At 44.9% G+C, this 13,561-nt stretch overlaps 1 protein-coding gene across 3 annotated transcripts in view; it reads left to right on the top strand.

The window, feature by feature from the left end:
- The window catches only part of mib1 (MIB E3 ubiquitin protein ligase 1), a 90,220-nt gene that overhangs the window by 69,055 nt on the left and 7,604 nt on the right, over nt 1-13,561 (top strand). For 2 of the 3 annotated variants that reach the window (XM_029725292.1, XM_029725291.1), the window contains exons 13-19: nt 8,402-8,534; nt 9,297-9,383; nt 9,903-10,061; nt 11,217-11,398; nt 11,561-11,750; nt 13,147-13,225; nt 13,370-13,513. In XM_029725292.1, the coding sequence (XP_029581152.1) occupies nt 8,402-8,534; nt 9,297-9,383; nt 9,903-10,061; nt 11,217-11,398; nt 11,561-11,750; nt 13,147-13,225; nt 13,370-13,513 (974 nt within the window). The remainder of the gene's footprint in view (nt 1-8,401; nt 8,535-9,296; nt 9,384-9,902; nt 10,062-11,216; nt 11,399-11,560; nt 11,751-13,146; nt 13,226-13,369; nt 13,514-13,561) is intronic. The other variant, XM_029725293.1, reaches the window with a different exon arrangement.

Below are 13,561 nucleotides of genomic sequence, written 5' to 3'. Positions count from 1 at the left end.
GAGAAGTGAAAGCATGTTCTGTAATAGTTAACCAGCTATTTTGTCCATTAGTCCATGTGACGTGGAACGTTGTTCTGTTGTCATTGCTAGGCCAAATATTTATATATTCTTAATTCCTTTTCTTTAGATTTGTGTGTATTGTTGTGAAATTGTTAGATATTACTGTTAGATATTACTGCATTTCGCTACGCCCGCAATAACATCTGCTAAACACGTGTATGTGACAAATAAAATGTCATTCGATCTACGTACACACCCTTGTATTTCCCCTTTTCATTTTTCTGGATCCATTCACCCGTTAGAGGACGTGTGTTGTGAGTATTATGGCAGGACGTAGATTATGAGTATTATGGCAGGACATAGATTATGAGTATTAGGGCAGGACGTGTGTTATGGTAGGATGTAGATTATGAGTATTAGGGCAGGACGTGTATTATGGCAGGACCTAGATTATGAATATTATGGCAGGACGTGTATTATGGCAGGACCTAGATTATGAGTATTATGGCAGGACGCGTATTATGGCAGGACCTAGATTATGAGTATTATGGCAGGACGTGTGTTATGGCAGAACCTAGATTATGAGTATTATGGCAGGACGTGTATTATGGCAGGACCTAGATTATGAGTATTATGGCAGGACGTGTATTATGGCAGGACCTAGATTATGAGTATTATTGCAGGACGTGTATTATGGCAGGACCTAGATTATGAGTATTATGGCAGGACGTGTATTATGGCAGGACCTAGATTATGAGTATTATGGCAGGACCTAGATTATGAGTATTATGGCAGGACGTGTATTATGGCAGGACCTAGATTATGAGTATTATGGCAGGACGTGTATTATGGCAGGACGTAGATTATGAGTATTATGGCAGGACGTGTATTATGGCAGGACGTAGATTATGAGTATTATGGCAGGACGTGTGTTATTGCTGGTGCAAAGATAAGTGAGGCTTTTTTAAGGTGCTGAAGGGAATGAAGTGCAAGGGGCAGAGGAGCATTGTGGGAAAGTAATTGGGTCATATAGAACCAATGGAACATTTAATGTGCCATTCAGGTCCCCCTCATTGTCTACCTCTGTCTTCTTAAATCGCTATGAATCAGAATGTTCCACAATGCAAAGTGATTTAAGGATCATTTAAAAAAAATGAAGCATTATCATGCCTACTTCAGAGATGGACAAAACCCCATCTGGGTCGGTTGCTTTAAAAAAAATGCACCAGTAATTTTTTTATTTGTTACCACAAAATTCATTATATTGCTTAGCAATTCAAGCCAAACCAAAGCATAGAAATGCACAAGTCAATTAACTTTCTTCCCATCCCAGTATATGCAAATAAATAGTGGTTAACATTAGCACACACACGCAGGGCCTACGACAGGTAGACAGCGAAGGTCACTTTGCAGGGAGAATTATTCCAGCCACGCCAGCCTAATCAAAGGCTTTTTTTTCTGAAGCCTGAGCCTGGTTCCTCTGTGATGCTTTGGCCTGCACTAGTTTATTTAGCCTTTCAGTCTACATTGAGAGAGACTAGAGGGTGGAGTCCATCTCAACGGTGGGACTGGGTCAGTGGGCATCCATCCCCCTTTTGATAGCCAAAACCAACCTGTGAGGTTCTATTTACTTATTTAGGCTACATCATCATATATTTACATCATCTAGCCTAGCTCTCACTGAAGACTGTCACTCCCCAGACTCACACCAGAGAGAGTGCACCGGCTAGAGGATGGTAGCCTGAATGCCCGCCTGTTTCAATTTGTTTGGCATGAAATTCCTTAAGAAGTTGGCAGTAGACAGGTTTCCATCTAGCCATATTGATGCAATGAAATACCTGCGTGATGAAAACAGCGCATTATCTGTTAACATATTTGGTGTAGTCAATATTTTGGAAAGTTAAGGCTGGATTTAAAAAAATTTCAGCGAAACATGTTATGGAGAACACTGTTCATATTTAGCTCTGTCCTATTAGTTATTTTCCCCCTCACGTCCTGTTGCATTGTGGGTACCAGGTACTGACCACCACACAGATGGCTGTCAGCTAGGCAAGGGTAGCAGAATGGCCCTGTCGACCATTCCACCCACCCATGCACAACACACCCTCGCTATACAGGCTCCCAGTCAATGACAAATTGCAGCCCAAGACAACAGGCCCTGGTAGAGTGCTCCTGAGGGACTTCTGACATCTCCCGCTGCGTGACCCAGTTCCATCACGCCTTCACTTCTGCTCTCTTCCTCCGTCTCTTTCTCTATCCATCTCTCTCCCCATCTGTATTGGTCCCTTTCTCCCTCTATCCATATCTCTCTCTCTCTCCCCCCTGTTCTCCTTTTTCCGCTGTGCCCTTCTGCATTGAGGCACTTTCTCTCTTGCTGCCTGCAAGCTTTAACACAGATCCTAACAAAAGGAGCTGGCCTTTTTATTTCTCCAGCTTGAGTCTCCATCATCCTTTATCACTTGGCCTCCCTCCCTCCACGTGCTCCAGAATCTCTCTCCAAGCCTCCTTGGTCTTAACGCCCTGGTCAAGTCTATATGCCCTGCTACTACTAGAGGTCCACAGCCACTGCCTCCCATCTCCAATGCGCTCTCTCCCCCTCTATCTCCCCCTCTTTCCAACATACCCCCTTTCTCACAGTGAAAACCCACTCACACACCGCCAAGATAAAACATGAAGTATTTGGTATTTATTAGGATCCACGTTAGCTGCTGCAAAAGCATCATCTACTCTTCCTGGGGGTCTACATGAAACATAATATAATACATAGTACAGAAGATTATGAATCAAGGACTGAAATACATCAATTTAAAACGTCACACACGGCCTACATATCAGTACATACAAAGCTTATCAATGTCTAATACGTAGTACAGTGCAAATTACAATACAAGATATACAGTGCATACGGAAAGTATTCAGACCCCTTGACTTTTTTTATATTTTGTTACGTTACAGCCTTATTCTAAAATGTATTAAAATAATCTGCACACACTACCCCATAATGACAAAGTGAAAACAGGTTTTCAATTATTTTAGCAATTGTTTTTACAAATAAAAAAACTGAAATAACTCATTTACATAAGTATTCAGACCTTTTGCTGTGAGACTCAAAATTTAGCTCAGGTGCATCATGTTTCCATTGATCATCCTTGATGTTTCTACAACTTGATTGGAGTCCACCTGTGGTAAGATCAATTGATTGGACATGATTTGGAAAGGCACACACCTGTCTATTTTAGGTCCCAAAGTTGACAGTGCATGTCAGAGCAAAAACCAAGCCATGAGGTCGAAGGAGTTGTCCGTACAGCTCCGAGACAGGATTGTGTCGAGGCACAGATCTGGGGAAGGGTACCAAAACATTTATGTAGCATTGAAGATCCCCAAGAACACAGTGGCCTCCATCATTCTTAAATGGAAGAAGTTTGGTATCACCAAGACTCTTCCTAGAGCTGGCCGCCCGGCCCAACTGAGCAATCAGGGGAGAAGGACCTTGGTCAGTGAGGTGACCAAGAACCCAATGGTCACTCTGACAGAACTCCAGAATTCCTCTGTGGAGATGGGAGAACCTTTCTGAAGTACAACCATCTCTGCAGCACTCCACCAGTCAGGCCTTTATGGTAGAGTGGCCAGACGGAAGCCACTCCTCAGTAAAAGTCACATGAAAGCCCGCTTGGAGTTTGCCAAAAGGCACCTAAAGACTCTCAGAAACAAGATTCTCTGGTCTGATGAAACCTAGACTGAACTCTTTGGCCTGAATGCCAAGTGTCACATCTGGCGGAAACCTGGCACCATCCCTACGGTGAAGTATGGTGGTAGCAGCAGAAAACTGTGGGTATGTTTTTTAGCGGCAGGGACTAGGACACTAGTCAGGATCGAGGGAAAGATGAACAGAGCAAAGTACAGAGAGATCCTTGATGCAAACCTGCTCCAGAGCGTTCAGGACTTCAGACTGTGGCAAAGGTTTTCCTTCGGGACAAGTCTCTGAATGTCCTTGTGACTCAGTCAAGCTCGAACATCTCTGGAGAGACCTGAAAATAGCTGTGCAGTGACACTCCCCATCCAACCTGACAAAGCTTGAGAGGATCTGCAGAGAAGAATGGGAGAAACTCCCCAAATACAGATGTGACAAGCTTGTAGCGTCATACCCAAGAAGACTCAAGGCTGTAATCACTCCCATAGGTGCTTCAACAAGGTACTGAGTAAATAGTCTGAATACTTATGTAAATGTTGTATTTCCCAAAAATATAAATTCTAACTTTTTTATCTGTTTTTTGAAACTGTATTTATTGCTGGCTTGAGTTACCTGGGGTAGATAAGTTATATGTAGTCATCGCTCTATTTAATACTGTGCATTTTGTGCATTGATGTGAAGAAGGCAGAGCAACGCCCTATCATGGACAGACCTCTTCCCATTAAGCAACCATTTGAGTCTGTTTTGACCATGAAAGCTTGCTATCTAAGGTTACACCCAGCAGTTTAGTCTCCTTAACTTGCTAAATGCTCACATTATTTAGTAATAGATCTAAACGAGGTTTAGCATTGAGCGAGCGATTTGTCCCAAAAATGATGCTTTTAGTTTGAGATATTTAGTATGTTCTTTCTTCATCCATCCTTCCCCCCCTTTTTTTTTCTTGCCTCTTCGGCAAATAGCTAACTGCATTGCAGCAGTGCCAGCCAGGCAGCGTGGAAGGTGCATTAATATTAATGTCTGCCCATTTCACCCAGCGTGGCAGGGAGCCTGTCAATCTATTCAGCCTCATAGGTGCTCTCTCTTTCCAGCTCCATCTTTGCCATGATAGCTAATGTAAAAGTCCTCGATGCCGCTGTCCATGCAGTGTGCAAGTGCGACTTCTATCCATCTCTATGGTCAAGCTTCTTCGTTACTGGAGAGACTTTCCTTTCTGTCTCTCTCCACCCCAACCAGCACTAATTGACCAGTGCAGCACAGTGCCGCAGTACCACCTAGAAAACACCAGAGGCCACTAGTCTGCTGCCAGGCCCTAATCACTTTGGTGGGGGACCTGGGACTGGGGAGGCAAGGTGGGCTGTCATTGGTTAAGTTGTCTGTTGAGGAGATTTATTCGACCAATCCTGAGGGGGGAGAACTAAGGTTAGTGCTATCAGGGATCCTTGGGATGTCCCTACCCTAAAACCTAAGCTTAACCCTTATCCTTACTGTAACCTTAAGCTTACCTTAATCCTTAACTCTGTTGACACACCCGTGCTTCAATCTAAGTAACATAAAAAAAATGGCCATCAAAGTCCGTTAATTTAAGCTAGTGATGTTTTTTTGTTGCACTGGCTGCGTCTCAATCCACCCCATCTGCCTCTGTCGGCCTTCCGCATCTGCGTTGAAAGTTGGCCGAGCTACAGCAGTGTTTATGTGATGTTACGAAAATCGGCCTTCTCACGAAAACGTCTGTAGTTCTGACTGACTCTTGAAGACGATGTTAATTTGCTTTTCCTGTTCCATTTTTACATGCGCATTTGCGGGACACAACCTTAAATATGTGTTCCAACAATGAGCTCCAGTTTTGGAATAATTGCGTCATTTTCCGGTTGTCACTAGTTTCCAGACACAAAGTCAAAATAGGCTATTTTGCAATGAGGCCCTTTATCTACTTCCCCAGAGTCAGATGAGCTCATGGTTACCATTATGTCTGTGTCCAGTATGAAGGAAGTTAGAGATAGTTTTGCGAGCCAATGCTAGCTAGCTTTAGCGCAATGACTGCAAGTCTATGGGTATCTGCTAATCTAAGTTTGACAAAACGATGTATAGTGTAGAGAATGATTGTACTGTCTAAACTGCTGTGAAATATCTTTTCAATAGCCAAATATATTTTATTTTAAGTTGTTTGAAGCAGGTATACAAAACTGAAAGTAAAAGACGCAAAAACAAAATTTGACGGGAAGCATAGAAATAGTGCACATAGAACAGATCTACCACTTTTTTTGACTTGCTTTCGATGAGCATGACGGATCTATAACTCACATTTCTATGTGAATTTGGTCGGGTTGCCCAAAAAAGTTACATATTGCCGCGTTAACCATTTTACCTTTCATCTTCAATGGGGGTAAGGAAATCCCAAGGATACCAGATAGCAAGGACCAGAGAACAAAAGCTTTTTCATGGGATGGTTGCCTGTGGGTCTCATAAACTCTTGTAGTCAAGGAGAGTGCAATTCAGAAAGGTTGACTCTCAATGTCACGCTGTAGACAGTTCTTGGGGTGACAACATTTATCTTCTCTCTCAACTCAACAGTGTTTTAGTCCTGTAGAATAGAGAAGAAGAATACAGCTGTCAAATATTTATTAGTTTATACAATTGTTTAAATATTCTTGAGGGACATTTCTCGAAAGTGTCCCACGTGATCATTATATCTTATATCTTACGAACTACTGCGCTATTTCACAGTGACACGTCTTGACTGTTTAGAAAACTGGTAGCAGTAGAGCTGCGGCTGGTTGGCAACACGTTTAAGCCACGCTCTCCTGCATTAAGCATTTTAAGATGGCTGCAAGCAATGCAGGTGTGCTTAAGACAGACGCTGTGCGGAGACAGAGAGAGAGACTGGGGATCAGGGTATTCTGCAGCACTGCAGTAATACAGCAGCCAGCTCTGCTCCGTACAGAAATATACTGAACTTCTGCTGCAGCTTGGAGGGTTACTATGCTGATGCTATTTATTACTCTAAAGAAAGAGAGAGAGTGTGGGTTTAGCAGAATCCACCCTGCAGCTAACCGGTACTCCAGAGAGCTCCGAGCCCCAAAGCCTACTCTACTCCCAGCATGTGCCTGCGTCTCTACTTTCTTTCTATCGTTCTTTTTGTTTCACTGCTACATGTGTATAAGGACCTAATCTCTACCTAGCAACTACTGCGCTCCCTCTTCCTTTTCCCGCTGGTTGTCTAGTACATGCCTTGCCAGGACTTTTCAGCCGTGTCAAAACCCTTTTTGAACTTGGCTGTGTTTTTTTTGTCGCAGTTCAAAGATGCAACCTACGCCGTTCCACGGCCAGGGCTGGCCAGGGCTGGCCAAGGTGACAAGTTTCCCCACAAAGTCAGTAGATATAGCCAGGTTTAGTCTTTGACTATTGGCCTGGTTGACTGTATTAGGAAGGTTACGCTATTGCCTCACTACATGCAGTGTGTGTCGGGATGAGAGCCACTTGACTGGTCTGTGGGCTGGTCACTTCTAGCCCAGGCTGCTTACCCTGGGCTGGGCAGGGCAAGAGGGGATGGAGCGATGGATAGAGAGAATTGGATGTGTGTTGGCTAGCTGAGGAGGTCTGATGGAAGACCCGGTCTGCTCAGCAGGGGGTTTGTCGCATGCCTGTCTCTGTCCTTCTACCGCTCCGCCTCTCTCCCACGTTCAAATGGGGTCTGCCCATATAGGCCAGTTTTCCATTGTGATGTTGCTCTCCCCAGTCCAATGTTCTATCCCGTTTCTGTTTTGGTGTGGCGTCATTGCATAGTTGGCTCTCTTTTCCAAGTGCTCTGCAGAATGTCAATAGGCCTTATTCCAGTCCAGACACACTACTACTTGCCGCCTTGTCATGTCGTTTCCCCATGCAGCAGCCATCTCTCTAGAAGGCATGTAACCTCCAAATGACCTTCAAACAGGAGCATAACCACTCGCTGCTGCCTCGCAACGCACCCCTCTTTAACAACCCTGTTTAAACAATAGATTCTCTCCCCCCCCATAAGGAGAGCTGACTGAAAGCAGCTAACTGTGGTGTATTGACCAGTTTTCCTCTCAATAACGGGGGCTTTTGTGCTGCTTCACCAGGGGAAAGACTTTCTCTCTTCTTTCAACTGGGTTTGATTTGAGGACGTGGGTTTCTGAAATTCCATCAGGCACTTGTACAGTACTCCTCAAAGGTTAGCCTAAGTAGAAGCTGTGGTTGTGCCACTTGCCAAGCCCATCCTTAGCATTCTAGTAGTTTCCATGTAAGAATGAATGTACTGTTGAAAGAAATCTAACCGGTGTGTGTGTTTTAAAAAAAATATTGTTTTGGGTTCACTACTGTATGTTTCGGCACCTTTCTCTGTAGTGTGTTAGTCCTCAGTGGAGTGATGCCTTTCAAGCGGCGTATTGGACTTTGAGATAAAGAATCGAATCTATAGTTACGTTGAGGAATGTTATCATATTTCCAAAATGTATCCTGGCCACGTGACTGGACCATCACTGTCCTATCCCATAGGGCCGGTAGGAATCTAGTCAAAGGCAGTGCACCATTTGGGACTCATCCCTAGTCATTCAGCAATGATCAATTGATTGCGCCCTCATGACCTTCCTTCCTTCCTTCCTAGGATTCTGTTGTCATGCACCAAACCGTCATCTTCCTGCTCATCCCTCTCTCTCCCTCCCTCTCGGTTTCTCTCTCTCTCTCTCGTTGCAGTGCCATGCGTGTGTTGCTGTCCAAGCTGCCGCGGCCCTGGATCGTAGACGAGAAGAAGGACGACGGTTACACCGCCCTGCATCTGGCCGCACTCAACAACCACGTGGAGGTGGCCGAGCTGCTGGTTCACCAAGTAGGGGACACACTAGCACACCACTGCATTTCAAACAGTCTGGAATAGCCCAATGAATTCTGGGCTTGTGAAATTTCTACCTAGGCCAAATATAAGCCTTCTACAACCATAAGAGCATCTTTTATTTTTTTTTTATCAAAATAGTTGAACCTGCTTTTTTCAACAGTCACTGATCTGGCTATGAAAATGCCCTTTTGGTAACAAATTGAACCAGAACCATGTACAATGCACATCCCCACTAAGAAATGACCAACTTCTTGTAGCAGGCATTATAGAAAATGTCATAAACAATCCCTGAAGCACAAGCCCACGTGCTAGTGAGTAACCAGCTAATCTTTATATGTGAAGTCTAGCCAACTTGGATCAATTTGCTTGCTAACAAGGTAGAACAGTTGAACTGTTATGAACACACCCTTCTGTCCATCTCCATCTGTTTGAACAACATGCTAGCCTGTCCACTTTTAGATGTTGAAATCAAGTCGCCTACCTGGATAAGAAGATGCTTGTTTCTCAGAATGAGAACTAGTCGCCAATTCCTTTTATAGAAATGTGTATGAATTCGAATGAATTCAATATATTGCTCAGCCCGAGCTTAAACCATGCTGTCATGCACCAATGTACTGTAGTATACATTAGGAGGTACACTGCAGAACCAGTGTGTGTGTGTTATACTGGGGCGTTTTATACAGGAATATTTGAACGATAGCTCTCTCTCTCTCTCTCCCCCCGTCTCTGTGTGTTCCTTCTGTTTCCTCCTCTCAGGGCAGTGCCAGCCTGGACATCCAGAATGTAAACCAACAGACGGCCCTGCACCTGGCTGTGGAGAGACAGCACACACAGATAGTCAGGGTCAGTCTCCTCACTCACTCACTCCCTCCCTCCCCTCTTTTCTACTTTCCTTACTCCCTTGCTCCTCTCCTCGCTCCCTCTCTCCTACCACTAATTGAAGATGCTATCTGTAGTTATCTCGCTATCTGTCCCCCTGACGGTGCACTAAAGGCTGTTGAGAACATCAAAGACAGTAACCCACGTTTAATTTAAAATGGAGGATCTCCTGCAGTAGAATTAGCCCGCTAGGTCCAAGCTGACGTAGTGCCAAAGAAAGGAGAAAGCTTTCTGGGAGGGAACGTGAGAGTGGAGTAATGTGGCTCCTGTCTGGGTAAAGCTGTTACGTCGCCATCTTGTGGAGTGGTTGGCTAGTGCAGCTTCAGACTGGCGCAGCAGGACCACAGTCATGTGCAGGACCTCTTGCTACGATATGGTGCTATACTCATTTGGATGATGATCGTTTTGAAAGAAAAATTGGTACTGAACTGTTATAGGAATAAATGCTCATTATAAATTAGCACCATGTGTGTCTGTCTCCAGCTACTGGTGCGAGCGGAAGCCAAGCTGGACGTGCAGGACAAGGACGGGGACACTCCTCTCCACGAGGCGTTGCGTCACCACACGCTGTCCCAGCTCCGCCAGCTGCAGGACATGCAAGACGTCAGCAAGGTGGAGCCCTGGGAACCATCCAAAAACACGGTACGGGATTAAGCATTTATTTACTTATTTAATTATTCAGAGTTTAGGGGGGGGTGCTAAGCTAACATATGGAATTGTTTTAACATGGTCAAACAATGGAGCATTTAGCTATTTGATTTGGAATTTTAGGACCCCTTTTGAGTAATACATTCATAAATGGCAAAAAGGACAGTCCAAATATAAATCATAAGAAACAAGGTTTTGAAGTGTCTCGCCCTAAATCTAGGAGATATAAAAAAAAAAAAACGAATTAAATATATTTATTTTATACATATTTAATGCCTTTTTTGGGTAAACTACCTTCATACTTCCATTCGTTTTTTTTAAACCGGTACCGGTTACCTTAAGATGAGTCCTGTGACACGTGTGGGGTCGTAGAGCAAAACGGAGAACACCATTGCGTTCGTGGGAGTCTCCCCTTTCCATAGAGTGGTCATTATAGGTTGTAGGCCAAACTGTTTGGACACTACAGATGTTTAAGTGAGAAGATCGATTTTCGGGATGTCTCATGGTCTGACAGACAACGCTCTAGCTCTGCCGCCTTTCACCGCAGGTGCGGAAGTGCGACACTGGCGGATGCGGTGGATCGAGACACATCCAATGCAAAAAAAATATAAAATATCTAGCTTAAACTGACGGATTTTGATGGACTTTTTGACTCACTGACACGTCAATGGACTCTATCTAGGGGTTAAACAAAAAAGTCCCATTGAGAGATATACATAAGGGGGCATGCTTCATTGTGATTTCAAGCACCGTTTCGGCTCATTACTATGCCGAGACAGCTCCTCACTCGGCTGGCTGGGCCATTTCAAAGCCCCCTGTCTCCCAAGTAATTTATCCTCAACATGTCTGACTCTTTCTAACCAGTGGCTTACATCTGTACTGATGGAGCCATTAGGGTGGCTAATTCAACTGTCATCTTGTAAAGTGATGCTATGGGAGATTGACCCAGCCTCAACCTGTACAGCCCTACACGCTAGTTCACACATTCTAATCAGACACTGTCTGCTTCGCTCTCCTCTCCTCTGTCTGGTGGAGCTGGGAGGAGTGGTAAGTGGGAGATGGAGTGGGACAAAGACTGAGAATGGGTGAAAGGATAAGGGAGACAGAAAAAGACAGCCTTACTGACTCCTGTGTGTTGGTCCTCCACAGCTGATCATGGGCCTGGGCACCCAGGGAGCAGAGAAGAAGAGTGCAGCGTCCATCGCTTGCTTCCTGGCGGCTAACGGAGCAGACCTGACCATCCGCAACAAGAAGGGCCAGTCCCCTCTGGACCTCTGCCCCGACCCCAGCCTCTGTAAGGCCCTGGCCAAGTGCCACAAGGAGAAGAGCAGGTAAGAAACCCTAGTTCCTTTACCCAGCCCCCAGCCCAGCCCTTATAAACCACACTATAACACAGTTGTTGCGCTTCAAGTAGTTGTCTCCCCTATCTTCCATTGTATCCGATCTCCTCTTTCTCACAAGCGCCCTCTTCTCTCCCCGTGTCTCCCCTCCAGTGGCCAGGTGGGCTCTCGCAGCCCGTCTCTGAACAGTAACGGTGAGACCCTGGAGGAGTGTATGGTGTGTTCTGACATGAAGAGAGACACCCTGTTCGGACCGTGCGGACACATCGCCACCTGCTCTCTCTGCTCCCCCCGCGTCAAGAAGTGTCTCATCTGCAAGGACCAGGTCCAGTCCAGAACCAAGGTACTGTTGCACACCCACCCAGCCTCAATAAAGTGATCATGTCTGTATTGGAGAATTTTAGGGCGGTATTCTGACTTAGGATCTGGGTTTTTGCTCGAAGTTTCCCATTGATTTCCAAATCAAATCAATTTTATTTGTCACATACATATGGTTAGCGGGTGTTAATGCGAGTGTAGCGAAATGCTTGTGCTTCTAGTTCCGACCATGCAGTAATATCTAACAAGTAATCTACCAATTCCACAACAACTACCTTATACACACAAGTGTAAAGGAATGAATACGAATATGTACATATAAATATATAAATGAGTGATGGCCGAACAGCATAGGCAAGATGTACTTGATGTTATGGAGTACAGTATATACATATGAGATGAGTATTTTAGCGTATGAAAACATATAAAGCGGCATTGTTTAAGGTGGCTAGTGATACATTACATCAGGATTGCAAGATGCAGTAGATGGTATAGAGTACAGTATATACATATGAGATGAGTAATGTAGGTTATGAAAACATTATATAAAGTGGCATTGTTTAAAGTGGCTAGTGATACATCTAATTACATCAAGATGGCAAGATGCAGTAGATGGTATGGCGTACTGTATATACATATGAGATGAATAATGTAGGTTATGTAAACATGATCTAATATAAATTAATATAAAGTGGCTAGTGATACATTGATTACATAGATTTTCCCATTATTAAAGTGGCTTGAGTTGAGTCAGTATGTTGGCAGCAGCCACTCAATGTTAATGATGGCTGTTTAACAGTCTGATGGCCTTGAGATAGAAGCTGTTTTTCAGTCTCTCGGTTCCAGCTTTGATGCACCTGTACTGACCTCGCCTTCTGGATGATAGCGGGGTGAACAGGCAGTGGCTCTGGTGGTTGTTGTCCTTGATGATCTTTTTGGCCTTCCTGTGACATCGGGTGGTGTAGGTGTCCTGGAGGGCAGGTAGTTTGCACCCGGTGATGCATTGTGCAGACCTCACTACCCTCTGGAGAGCCTTCCGGTTATGGGTGGAGCAGCTGCCGTACCAGGCGGTGATACAGCCCGACAGGATGCTCTCGATTGTGCATCTGTAAAAGTTTGTGAGTGTTTTTGGTGACAAGCCGGATTTCTTCAGCCTCCTGAGGTTGAAGAGGCGCTGCTGCGCCTTCTTCACCACGCTGTCTGTGTGGGTGGACCAAAGACTTACTGTCCCTGAATGATTTACGCTAACTTTTGTTGCGCTTCGATAAGTATCAAGCTGTATAAGTTACTAATGAGAGAATCGATTGATAGATGTTTTCAATCTGTTTGGGGGTAGTAAAGACATCCTCCAATCAGAGGTATGACTTTTTCTTCTCTTTCCTTTCATTGACATCAGATGTGTTTTTTTTGTCTCCGTACAGATTGAGGAGTGTGTCGTGTGTTCCGACAAGAAGGCTGCCGTGCTCTTCGAGCCCTGCGGTCACATGTGCGCTTGTGAGAGTAAGTACATGAAGTGAATCAGCCTAGGCTGCGTCCGGTGTCTCGTCTCTTTATCCTCGTCTCTTTATCCCGAGTCTTTCACCCGTTCCAGCGGGCCTTACTGACCTGTGACCCTGTCTGTGTTTGTTCCCTCCCTCGCTGCAGACTGTGCCAGCCTCATGAAGAAGTGCGTACAATGCCGGGCTGTTGTGGAACGCCGCACGCCCTTCGTCCTGTGTTGTGGAGGGAAAGGTATGGAGGATGATGCAGCTGATGATGATGATGATGATGAGGATGATGAGGACCTTAGTGAGTGAATCTTCCACACGTTCCCTTTTAATTCCCTTTTTATCCTCC

Source organism: Salmo trutta, chromosome 31, assembly GCF_901001165.1.
Source record: "Salmo trutta chromosome 31, fSalTru1.1, whole genome shotgun sequence".
NCBI lineage: Eukaryota > Metazoa > Chordata > Actinopteri > Salmoniformes > Salmonidae > Salmo > Salmo trutta.
This window is presented reverse-complemented; position numbering and strand designations above follow the sequence as displayed.